Source organism: Rhea pennata, chromosome 8 (assembly GCF_028389875.1).
Source record: "Rhea pennata isolate bPtePen1 chromosome 8, bPtePen1.pri, whole genome shotgun sequence".
NCBI lineage: Eukaryota > Metazoa > Chordata > Aves > Rheiformes > Rheidae > Rhea > Rhea pennata.
In genome coordinates this window covers 24,461,468-24,474,488 of record NC_084670.1, presented here as the reverse complement: position 1 = coordinate 24,474,488, position 13,021 = coordinate 24,461,468, and the positions used below count along the sequence as shown (strand labels likewise).

The following is a 13,021-nucleotide window of genomic DNA, read 5'->3' as shown; positions in this document are numbered from 1 at the left end:
TTTAGACTTTAATCCTCTCTCTAAAACATCAAAAAATAAAAGCGCTAAGTACTATTTATGACTCAGTAAATAAACAAGGAGAAATGTCACTAAAAGAAACATTACTCTTGTGGACCTCCGGAGCTTAGTATTTCCTGCATTGTTTTCTGGGTTCTTAAAGCCTGGATTGGAATGTGGTGACCACCTCTTATATCTAAGCATGCATCTCAGCTAAGTCTAGAACTTCAATTTCCATTGCAAAATAAGTTAACAATAATCTTGCTATTTTCCAACTTTCACTTAAGATATAGTTAATTATTTTGCTGTTTCTTAAACTAAATGCTGCATTAGCAATTAAATTTATTTTTAGAACAGGAAGATCCAATACTTACTGTGTTCTTTGCGCAACAAGAAGCTCATTTTTTGCAAATTCAAAATCTTTTGGACCATCACACAGAAACGTAGTCCCACAAGATGGCCTTTTCACTTTCTGAACTTCTACTGGATGATTAAACCTGAAATAATGGTCTCCCCCAAGGATCACTCTATCACCCTGTAAGAGGTAGGAAAGAGGGAGAAAAATGGTCTGTAACTTTAGACTTACAGTTAAAGGTACAGTGCCTAACACATAGGGGTAGGGTGGAAATCAAGAAGCAGCAAACAAATATTTAGAAGTTCCAAAATCTTCTAGACAAATGCAGCTGTAATTAATGCAACTGTACGTGCCAAACGTATGTATATCACTCTTTAAATAAATCAGTTACTTACATGATGTAGAACTGTTGGGTCTAAAATGTGTTTCCCATTAACATACGTCTTTGCTTCTCTCAGTGGAATAATACTCACTTTGCCATCAATATTTTTTATAACACTGAAAGCAAGAAACATTTGTGATAGCAGCAGATGATTTTAACTGCAAATGATCTTTCTTATTCATGCTTTATATCCTGTTCCTGTTATCACTTTTGCAGATGCTAATTGTCTTCATACAACACTATACTTATAACTGGCAACCTACATTTTGAAAGAGAGTTGAGCTTTTAATCTAAAAACTTCACTGTTAAGAAAGTTGTTACAATCTACTATCTTGACTGTTTTTTTTTTTTTGACAATGTTTAGTCTCCCAACATATCAACATCCTCCATGTTTTCAGTAACAGATTAGTTAAATTTCTTCTGCCATTCTATCTCAGATTAATTGCAGGGGATGCGCTTAACGCACTTCAAAAATTTGGCCAAGTTACTTTCTACTTGGAAGACTACTCAAATGTATGTATTTTCTACTCCCTCAATTTCTCATTCAGAAAGAGGTAAGTATTAATGTATAGTTACACACAAAAATTGCAGTAGATTTATGGATAGCCTAGTTATTTTGTTCATACACTAGAAAATTAAATATCAGCTATAACTATCTCATCACAGGGGGCTTCATTTCCCAAACCATCTCCAGGGTGGGGAGGGGATCGTGGGAGTGTAGGGAGAAGAGAAATAACAGGATTTTATAATCCATAAAGTGGCACATCATAATATACAAGCATATGAGTCAGTATAAGCAAGAACAGAAGATCTGTGAAAAGGTTTGTTATGTTCTAGAGCTACTTTAACTTACTACGATAGTATTATAACCAAAGGAGCAGTGGAGGGAAGGACATGTACATAGGTACACAAAGTTATATCACTAGCTTTTATCTCAGCCACAGTGCTGTTTCTGAGGTAGGTAGTGACTGAGAACTGCTAAAACAAAAGCTTGCTACTCACATCTGCTCCTTTATGAGTCACTAGAGATTGTTTATTTGATGTACATAGGCAACATAACCTAACATTTTTGAAGTGAAAATTTTATCTTTTCTCTTAGCTGTATCAATAATGGCATATTAATGGAATTCTGAAAACTAACATTACAAATCTTTATATCCACTTTAACAATTCAAATTTAATTCTTATGTAAAACTGATAAATCTCAAATGATCCAAAAAGATAAATTCCTTAATAGATGATAAACAATCCCTTATGTGTAAGTTTATAATTACTGATGCTAAATAGTATTACTGTACTGTTGGTTTGCTTTCTTAACTATCAGAAATCATAATCATGAGGACTGAGACACTGGAAATGTCTCTATCAGTTCTGAACACAGGTATTGGAGTGCATTTCACTTAACTACCCTTATAGAAATAAATTCATGAAAATATCTGCATACATATACACATTTTGCTGACTTTCAGTTTTAAGCAGAAATTGTCAAGGCATTTCACAGTTATAGGAATAATTGTGACATTACATTGAAAAGAGTTATACACGACATATCGACTAGCTCCTTCTCAAGCATTTCTGCACAAGTAGAAAACTTCACTGTATTAACAATACAGGCAAAGAAGTTAAAACTATTTTAGTTATCAGATCTCTAGTGGGAAATAGAAGGAAGCTTCCTTGAACACTGAATGGTTCAGAAATTATCCCTAAATAAATAGACCTGATTAGAAAAGTCATTTTCTTACTGCCAGAAGGAAGACTCCAAAAGCAGAAATAGAAGTCAGAAGAAATATTTCCTACTCTCATGTAGGTATAAAAAGAGAAGCTTTAAAGAATTCTACATACCAGTGGTCAGCAGCAATTAGCGCTCCAGAAAGCTGGATATCATGTCTTGAATTTGGTGTATGCTTTCCGACAGTAGTTTCTCCTTCTTTGATCATATACAACAGCATCTCAGAAAGTTGGGGATCTTCATTGAGATTGACAAGGTTTGGTAAACGATTGTCCATTTTGAATGCAATTCCTGCTTTCTAGAGAAAAGAGAGCTCAGCACAAAAAACAAAACTTATTTCGTGCAATCAATTTAAAATTTTGTAAAGACACCAAAGTCATTTCAAAGAATAATATTATGGAAATCAAATGCTGAAAAGAGTTTTTCTGCAAAGACTGCTAGTGTTATATATTTTACATACAATCTTCTATTAGAAATGAAGTGCCAAATAGAAGATAAACGACATAATACCTGTAACCCTTTTGTTTCTTCTAATTTCCTTTTTTCTGCTTGTTCAAGCTTTTCTTTCCAGGCCCTCAAAATATTAGGGAGAAAATGACTTAACACAACATACTAGAAGAAAAATTACAGCATATAATATTACCAGTAGTTAGTTCGAAAGATATTAGTGACTGCCCCACCTTTGCATTTCTGCCATGTCCCTTTCCTGCTGGTGCAGTTTTACTCTCAGAGAAGTTATTTCCTGCAAATAACGTCTGTATTTTTCAGGGTCGGTATTCTGAGCACTTTTCTGCGCTGCCTTCAGTTTTTCAATTTCAGCTTTCAGTTCTACAGAGAGAGACCACAAGCACAGTGCACACACAAATGCAGAAAAAATGCAGGTTAGAAATTGCAGTAAAATTCTGGAACATTAAATGTTTAATTAAAAGGAAAATATCTTTCCTATTCAAAGTTCTCAAACACAGCCCAAGATATCATCTTAAATTTGGCAAGAAGTTCACAGAGAAGCCTCACTTTTTTTCTTTTTTAATATATGTATTATATATATAAAATCTCCTGGGTTGTGTTTAATGTAGCTGCAGGAATGCACATGAAAAGCAGGGGAGTAAAAAATTTATTTTTTCAATCAGAGCATCTGAGAAGTGGGTTATTAAGAAAAAAATGAACAAAATCAATATTCAACAGTACTCTCTCATTCTGATCTGACTAAATTGAAGTTTTGCTCTAGCAACAAAACTTCACAAGTTGGATTCTTTTCTGGTGCATGTGAACATATTTTAGGCTTTCACATTCCTAAGATTTATACATGTGATTACTTATACAAATGTTTATCAGGGGCACTCCAAAATATTATTTATAAAAATATATTTAATGAAATGGCAGAACTATTTCATAAAAGTTTTTATTAAAGGGACACTTGTATTTTAGAAGTCTTGATTAGAAATATTTTAAGAATGAAGAAACTACAAATAAGTGATCAGTTGGCACAAGAGATTATTGGTAATAATATCTCTTACAGAAAGATAAGTTAGAAGCACATAAAAAGTTAAAAACATCTTCAATGACTTCAGATGTCAGCCTCACCTCTGATTAGTTTGGCATTCACATCTTCATTTACTTTAGCAATATTGATTATTGAACAAGCTTGTTTTGCATAGCGAAGAGTGCTGAGTGTTTCTTCTATACTGCTGGCAGCTGGACTGATTGTGGCAATCATAGCAGTTCGGGAATTTCCACCAAGACTTTCCTTTAACAACCTTTGACACAAAACTAGAAATCATTTTCTCCCCGGTATAGAAAAAAGTTAGACTTCTCAATCTGAACAGATTTAATACCAAATATCTAGGGGGTTGCCACTTACTTGAAAGCAATTTTTAGCTACTTAGAATCCAAACCAAGGTCCCGTTTGTTCTTTACCTGCTGTAACAGGCTAATTTCTTCCCTCCATAGATCACTTTGAAATACAAATTTTGGGTTTCTAAGCAGAAAGAACACTTGCTCTGGATGCATAAACATAGAAATTGCTCTAACAACTCCCATTTTTGAGGTTGTGTCTTTCCCTGAATATTATTATGGAATTAGCAGTATTGTAAGAATGAGAGTTTTGTATCAAGCCACATGACCTAAATGTCTCTGCCTTAGTTCAAATCAGCTTAACCACTTGCTAGCAAGTCTGTCACTGGGAAGGTAAGAAGCCATATGAAATTGAAGTTTCTGATGCAAGATGACAAAACAAGCAAATAATTGAAGAACATAGTTTCTTACCATTAAAGATCAAAAAGGTGTTAGAATTCAATAGATGTCAAAAGAGACACAGAATCGCTTCCATGGTAAGAAAGACAAGGAAGGGCAGCAAGGTGAGGACATTGTCAGAAAAGACAAATGTAGTAACACATTTCTTTGTGCAGCATATAGAGGAAAAGGGGTTGTGAGTGCACTAGCTCCCTAATCAGAGATGTAATTATTCTGTCCTCTCTGTTCCTCCTATCAATCCACTTCTGCAATATATATGAAGTAAAGGAAGGGATACTTCCTGAACAGAAGTGGAACCCACAATCTGAGAAGATCTTTACTTCTATATAAGCAATTCTGAAGTGTACATACCATGTAAGGACAGACTCCCGGTAAGGGATGAATGTTTTCTTTCCATTTTGAGACTGTTCAGAGAGTGCAGAAATAACCTTTCCAAGGGTTAACAGTGACTTATTAATACTTACACCCTCCTACATGAAACAAAAATAAAGTTGTAATTCAACTGTATTTTTTGTGATGTTATTGACTGTACTTAATTGCGTGTATTCAGTGATCCAGATATACCATATTAAATGTCACTACTGATTTAAAAAAATGCAATAATATCCAAGATGATCTTCATTCAGAAACAGGAGACCCACATTTTAAAGCAAGTAGTCCTAAAAACTGGAAACCTTCTATGAAGGCAGTTTGAAAGTCTCCTATTAGAAACTTCATTTACAGTAGACAAATGCCAAGAGAAGGGGCAAGCTCCAAATCTACACAATACACAAATCATGATTTAGAAAGTCAGCTATTTATGTGGGCAGTTTTTCCTGATTTCTTTGAGAGGATCCTCAGGCCTACATAGCATAGGAAAAACTGGGCTCCTAAGCAACATTTGGCCTTCCATACTGTACTGTCACAATAGCTCATTAAAGCCACCTGCCCTCACTGACAAAATTCTGTGCAATATTTATAAGTAGAATTGAAGGTTACAAGTCTTTCTATGATGTCTGTTCTTCCCAAGAAAATTTCTGGAAAGTGAGGGTACTTTGGAGTAGAAGAGTTTGAAGATGCTCTTCAGAACCAAACTTTTTTCACAGATTTCCAGTCTTGATTTACCTTTAGCCTTTCTCCAATGGTTTGTGTGGCTGAGCAGCGTTCACTGCCAGCTAAATCTATTAGATTTATGCGGCTGGTAACCCTATGATCATGTTGCTCTTCATCCACAAACTCTACCTGGAAGAAAAGAGATCATCGCATTCAAACCAAAATAAAAAGCAGAAAAAAAAGCAGAAATCTAACAAGTTATTCACTTAATACATATACACAAAAAATGACACTTCCATTTACTTTTTGCAGGATGTATTAACGTACATCTCTTAAAGACTACATTCACGCAATTAACCATAGCATCAAGCATTTACAGTGGAACAAATGAATAAGCACAAAACACACAAAAAACAAATAGCCAAAACTATGGTTTGCTACTCAAGTTTGACTACTGGCTCTATCTAGTACCCACGGAAATTATAACTTAGATCAGAGAAGATCAAGTAAACAGCTACTGGAAAAGCCTCAAGACTAGCTCTCATACAGAAAAGAAATATTCTGATGATGAGAATAGTGAGGGGAAGGAGAAAGGAAAAGAGGGTATGAAACTGAGGGGGGGGGGGGAAGGAAGCCCAACCAAAAAACTTGCAAGTTATTTATGAATGGAAGAAATTGACAGTCCATAGACTTCTGAAGAGCTCTACCTATTTCACTTCTGTTTCCAGGCTCATCTCTTAAATTAGGCTCTGTCTCTTTAGATCTGTCAAATGAGGAGTTGCAGTGCCCTGCTTCATGTGGGCACACAAGTGAGAGAGGTATCTGGAAGCAAGGAAACATTTGCTTGCTGAACTGTGCTGAAAATGAGCAGAAAGCACCTACTGCATCTCCCAGCACAGTCAGAGAATGTCATCTGCAGGAACTCAGAGCCTTCTAGCTTTTCTAGTCTTCTTAGAAACCAAGATGTGTTAGCGCCAAAATGAAATAAGGTCTGGCCCCAAGTTAGCTTCCAGATACATCTCAAAAAGCAAACAAACAAACAACAAAAACCACACACACAAAACCACACATCACACACAAAAGCTTGGAACTACTTCTAGATCTACCTCTCTACACATTTATATTACTACTACGAATATATGTAAGGCACTAAGTCTACTCCTCAAAGCACGTAAAATAAAAGATTAAGTAAAGGACAGTGCATGGCTTTCTTCAAAAGAAAACTTATTTTACATTCTTTCCCAACAAATTTTTAGGCAGCACACAAAAGAGTCTTCCAGTAATATATCTGAACAGATAATTAAAAATAAGACATCCGGCAATACTTTTGTTTGCGTCATGACACAGGTGAAGACAGAATGAGATCTAGAGCTCTTGTCATTCATTCCTGTAGCAGCTGTTGCTCTCTGTTTATTTCCCAGTTCAAGCCAACTCTGTAAGACAGAGAAGTTGAGAGGTAAAAAACAGAACATACATACTTTTGAGTAGTTAATTGAAGTTTAAAGTGTTGGCAAATAAAGCTAATAACAAACAATAACTCTATAAGGGAGAAATTAAAACTTGAGATGACCATGTGAAAAGAGTGTGACACTTCACTGTATGAACCTACAGAGCCCCATGTGAAAAGAGTGTGACACTTCACTGTATGAACCTACAGAGCCCCATGATAGGAGTAGTGTTCTTACTATTTTTCATAACCAACTGGAGTACTATGGAATCTTGGGAAGGCTGTAAAATATTTTCTTCCAATCTATGGAATTTAGGTTTTAAAAGCAAAGCAAGAAAGAAGGAGAAACATCTGCATTCAGTTTTAGTAACAAAGAAAGTCTTACCTGGATATCAGAATAAGAACTGACAACATTCCTAAGGAGAGGGGAAAAAAAAAGATTGGGTTCAAATCATCTGTTTTGTTTTTGTAGTGTTTCCTGCTGCTTGAGTTTTGAAATATTTCAAGTTACAGACAAAATACAAATACACCGTGAAAGCTCAAATTGTGTCAAGACTTCCACACACTTGTTTTACTGAAGCCAAATGGATAAACAGCAAGACAGATTCAAATCTTTGTAAAACTAGGTGGAGTTACGATCGTGTATTTGCCAACGGATTTGGCACATACACAAGCTCACACAAGGCTTCAGGATACTAATTGGAACACCAGTTCAGGCTTAAGCTAATACAGCTATTAAATGAGAATAGTTAAGACTTACACAGTCAAGTCTTCCACATACGGTCCTAACACTGGGTGTTCTCTTACACGGAGCTGTTAAGAATAATTTTAGAACAATTCATTAGTAATCTACAAATTGGACATATATCAAGCATTTCTTAATTAAGAGCAAGTTTGACTAGTATAAAGTTTATTATCAGTAAAATTCATAATGAATTATCTAGAACAACCTTCCTAAAAATAGCAACAATTGATTTTTTACAATTGCAGAAGAAATAACAGTAGACTGCACCAGACCATTGCTTGCAAAACTAACTGTGCAAGAACATTTGGATAAAACACTAAAAAAGCCTAACATATGGATTTACAAGGGAATTACATAAAAATTTTGCTGCCACAACATGGAAGGTTTTAGAGCAATGTAAATCTATTTCATGGTTCCAAGTTCAGCAGAAGCTCAGCTGAAAAACACCAACAAAAGCACTTCTACTGTAAGCAAGCTAGTATGGTTTTTATCTCTGTTCAGCTGGCCCAGGTAAGTCTAGAGGATAATGGGCTTCTTTCAGCAACAAGTTGAATGTAGTATAGCCTATCATAAACTGGTGATACCTAAATATTTATCCTGAATTAACCATTTCAATATAGAAACAAAGAACTGTCTATTCTTTGCAATGAAGATGAAGATATTTTTCTTCTTTTATTATAGATGTATGTATACCCAAACATATACAAGAGTTAATTCAGAGAGATCCTCTACGACTACAGTGCCCCTGATTTCAAGTAAGTACTCAGAACTTATACACAAGTGGCCAGTATACAGCGCAATATCACAAAGCTCAAAAATACTGTTTTTGTTTGTTTTTAAAATTGACAGAGTGAATGCACTTATCATCATTTAACACAAAGTTCTGAAGCTTATGATTTTACATAGTCTAATACAAAACCATTGAGAACTAGCTTAACTAGTTAATACAGTCCATGAGTTTTTGGTGGGTTTTTTTTTTTTCCTCCCTTCCCTCCCCTCCTCCAACTGCTTGGAAAGAATAGTGAAACTTCCTACCAACCTCATAGCTGTAAGCAGTGGATTGTCTAGGGCAAAGAATTTGAAAGACACTATCCATCTTGGTCCCAAGTTCTTTATCAAAAAGTAAAATCCTGTAGTTTAGGTGCACAGAGGATATATTACCGGGGGGGGGGGGGGGGGGGGGGGGGGACTTCTCCCTTTGCAAATATTAACAATTTTCTGCAAATATATTATTGACTGCAATTAAAAGTAAACAGGCATTGCAGCAGATAAACAATACACAGATATTTTCAGAAAGTGTATGGACGCTTCAGTAGGGCTGAGAATCAAGGAGACTTTGACTGATAAGTCAAATACATTTAGAAAAACATTATTACAGCAGTGGTAGCCTACTAATGCTACCAAATTACAAGAACATAACTCTAATTATACAGCACAGAAAACTTGATGGAATCCAGAGGCTTCTTAAGTAAAGACACTAATAAGAAGATATCATTTATAAAGGCTGGTAATATCATCTTCATTTTGCAGATAAGGAGACATGTTAACAACAGCTTGGAGAGCCTACTGACCTGTCTTGTTTCTATTTCAGCAAGATTTATGGTTTAACAGTTCTTAAGTAAAAAATATTTTGCTTGAAGTTATATAGTGAGGGGTTTTATTTGACTCCAGTTATTCATAAGTCTAAAGTACTTAGATAGGAAAGCAATGATCACTAGTCATTTGTGCCTTTTTGTTTAGAGAATAGGTGTCACTACTTTGAGATAGTGTATATACATTTATCTGTGAGCAACAACTTACTGGGCATTTCTTCTGTCCACTTTCAGCTTTAAAGACAAGCAAGTCATGAATCTTCTCATTATAAACTTCAAAATAGCTCATTTCAAGATGATACAAAGTCTTAAATAAAAGGAAGAAAAAAATAAAAGTTTTATTAGTATAACCTGCAAGTGCTTTCATTACCATTTTTGTTTCATAAATGGACATATATTATCAGAAGCTGCTATTCACTGTCACAAGCCTTTAGTGACACACAAGTGATCTCCAGAGAGAAGTGATAGCCTAACCCAGGGATCTGATATTGCTGAGAATACAATTTGTTATAATTCTATCCACATCTGTTCTCAGATGGTAAACACCAGGCTTAAATATCTGCCTCGGAAGTGTCAGTGTTGGGCTTCCAGTACATAAGCAGTTTTGTTTGCTCCTGTAGTAGTCTCATTCCCTTAGGGACCAGGCTTCTACAACATAATGCATGTAACCAAAGGCATTGACTGGTGTTATCAACGCCCTGACATGGGGATAAAGGATTACCTATTGGAAAAATAAAACCAGATACTATCTGTAACAATCTTAATAATACTGAACAACAAACATCCGTGAAAACACGTCTTTCCTTTGAACGCCTCTAGGGTTTTGGGGGGGATATATTTTTGTAAATGGAATTTTGCTTACAATGCAAGGAAGACCGCAGCAAAAACAAATCATTAGTCAGAAGTACATACAAGATTCAAGATGATCTGTGGCAACAGAATCATTTATTAACATTGCGCAAGCAAAGAATAGCAAATTTACATCTAGTAGTTTTGCATTTATTAGAAGCTATATTCTATAGTCAAATTCAGTAAGCAATAGTGTTCTTAAATTTCTCACCATCTATCAGCTACTGAAAGGTTAAAATATTATGAGTTTATTTGTATCAGTATTCAAAACCATGACTTCATGCATAAAGTGTTAAAGAAACTTGGAATAGTTCAGCTGTTTTATAGTCTGTTAGCAAACATCTATTGACTCATTAAAAATAAGTATGCAACCTTCACTGACCTGTGAGTCAATCCCTAAAGATGTAGGTAAAGTATATGTAACAAAAAGTACAAAAATAACCTTAGATACCAATATGCTTTGAATTGGTTATTCCTTATCCAAGTATAAAAAGGATTAGAAAACTCTGGATGTTTTTTTAAAACTAAACAGAGTTTCTAACCAAGTATTACGATTGGTGTTATTACCACAGACAGCCTGAGCTGCACTGTTCACATCAAGTGTTGTACTATAACAGAGTTGGTTTCTCAAAAGCGATTCTTTATTAGATATTCAGTCTTAGAAAAATTTTAAGAACTGTCTGACAGAAAAAAAAGAATTCTTGACAAGTATCACAAACTCCACATGTACCTATATTTGTAGTTTAGGTCTTTTCTTCTTAATATATGAGATCAGTAGTTCTGTATGTATATATACAACATGCACTTTTGAAGTGCGTATTTACCAAGTTACCTTCTAGGTCTCACACACTTGCTTAAATGAATTGTAGCTTGTTGGAGAGCTCTAATGATACTCTTGCGATCATAGAACCGTTGAGCTAGAAGAGACCTTAAAAGACCATCCAGTTCACTCCTACTCCAAATCAAACCAGATGTGGGTCATTCCAGACAGATGACTGTCCAGACTGTTCATGAAAAACACCCACTGCAATCTATTCTAATGCTTCCCCAGCCTTATCTTTACATACTATGAAAAATCTCCTAATCTTATGCTGAAGTAACACATCAGCTGTATGAAATCATACAGTGCACCTAGAATTTGCTTATGCTAGCGTATGACAAACTACAAAGTTGTTCACTGTGACCATGACAGTGATGGTGCAAGATATAAATATTTCAAAGCTCAAAATACTCTGCAAGTTATCACATATTCAAAATGGTAAAAAGCACAAGCAGACTAGTCAAAATTGAAGTATTATGACAAGTAATTCATAGCACAGCCAGAAATATACAACTATATTTTTTTAAATTTTACTTGTCTCCAGTTGTGATTTTCTAAATTTATTATTATCATCCAAATTACTTTTGGGTGAAACAGAATATAACTCTTCTTAAAAAAACTGGTAAAATTATACCTGTCTTTTTAAATCCACATACCATAGCTGTAGAAAAAAAACTCAAACCAAAATGTAGTCAAAGTAAACATTCCCTCTGCCCCCCAGAGACCACTCTCTAACTATAAGCTTTAGTGATTAATAAAGACCTATTCTCAAATAGGAAAGGAAACAGAACTTAAAATTCACAATGAAAGTTTTGAAGTCTTATTAAATTCAGATAAGAATAGTAGAATTGTGGGTTTTTTAATTTCAGCCAGAATACTACTATTAAGTTGTATTTCACATTGATACGTAACAATGTTTAAAGATGAACTCTACTTTTCTTGAGAGTTTTTTTATGTGCCTCCACTAAAAACATGGGACCAACTAGAATGTCTTTTTATCTTTATTTTTGTAATTTTTGTTCTGTAAGACACTAAGATAGCTTTCATCTAATTATTGTTATACAGAAAAGAATGCCCAGCCAAGTAGCATAGCAAAAATATCATGTCCATGTTTATTTCTCATATTTCTTTCACTAAGGAATCAGAACATCAATTTGGACTATTTAGAGATCATTAATTGGATCCAATAGCAGAAATTATACTTAAATCAGCAGTAGAGTATATATATTAACAAGTAGAGCAGTGCTAACACGTAAAATGAAAGAATGAAACAGGTGTCAAAACACTGAAACACACCAATCTCCCCATAACTCTGTATTAGCACAATAGCATAAACACTATAGTACCTGTTGCTTATCCATTTGTGCTATTCGGGTGAAGAGATCTTCACAAAATCTTGGAATTATTCCTTGGTCTTCATCAAATCCCATCATTCTGTAGTTAGAAGAAACTCATGTTTCATATAAACATTCAATTTTCTAACTCTTTATAGCAATTACTTTATAGCAATAAAAAAAGTTTTATTAATTCTACAGTTCTGTAGTTACCATAACAGTAAGAATGCATAAGTAACAAAAGTAATTATTTACAGAAATAAAAGTGATCCAGGTTGGCCCTTGTTTGAGTAGGGGATTAGACAAGATGATATCCAGAGGTCACTTCCAACATATCTGATTCTGTGATACATTCATGGAAAAGTGAGTTGAAAACTGAAGTGAACAAGAAACCCTAGAACAACTGAAAACTAAGTTAAATTAAATATGCCTACAGATGTAGGATATCCAACATGTACATGTTTTATATTTGCATCCTGCCAGCGT

General features: G+C 34.7%; 1 protein-coding gene across 1 annotated transcript in view; it reads right to left on the bottom strand.

Annotated features, from left to right (window-relative positions):
- KIF14 (kinesin family member 14) overlaps nt 1-13,021 on the bottom strand; it is a 30,984-nt gene that overhangs the window by 15,050 nt on the left and 2,913 nt on the right. Inside the window, exons 3-15 of the mRNA XM_062581522.1 lie at nt 12,548-12,635; nt 9,741-9,839; nt 7,956-8,008; nt 7,581-7,611; nt 7,074-7,181; nt 5,821-5,937; nt 5,068-5,186; nt 4,048-4,220; nt 3,144-3,291; nt 2,974-3,037; nt 2,577-2,761; nt 748-850; nt 372-532 (exon numbers count right to left, since the gene is read on the bottom strand). Coding sequence (XP_062437506.1) covers nt 372-532; nt 748-850; nt 2,577-2,761; nt 2,974-3,037; nt 3,144-3,291; nt 4,048-4,220; nt 5,068-5,186; nt 5,821-5,937; nt 7,074-7,181; nt 7,581-7,611; nt 7,956-8,008; nt 9,741-9,839; nt 12,548-12,635 — 1,449 coding nt within the window. The remainder of the gene's footprint in view (nt 1-371; nt 533-747; nt 851-2,576; nt 2,762-2,973; nt 3,038-3,143; nt 3,292-4,047; nt 4,221-5,067; nt 5,187-5,820; nt 5,938-7,073; nt 7,182-7,580; nt 7,612-7,955; nt 8,009-9,740; nt 9,840-12,547; nt 12,636-13,021) is intronic.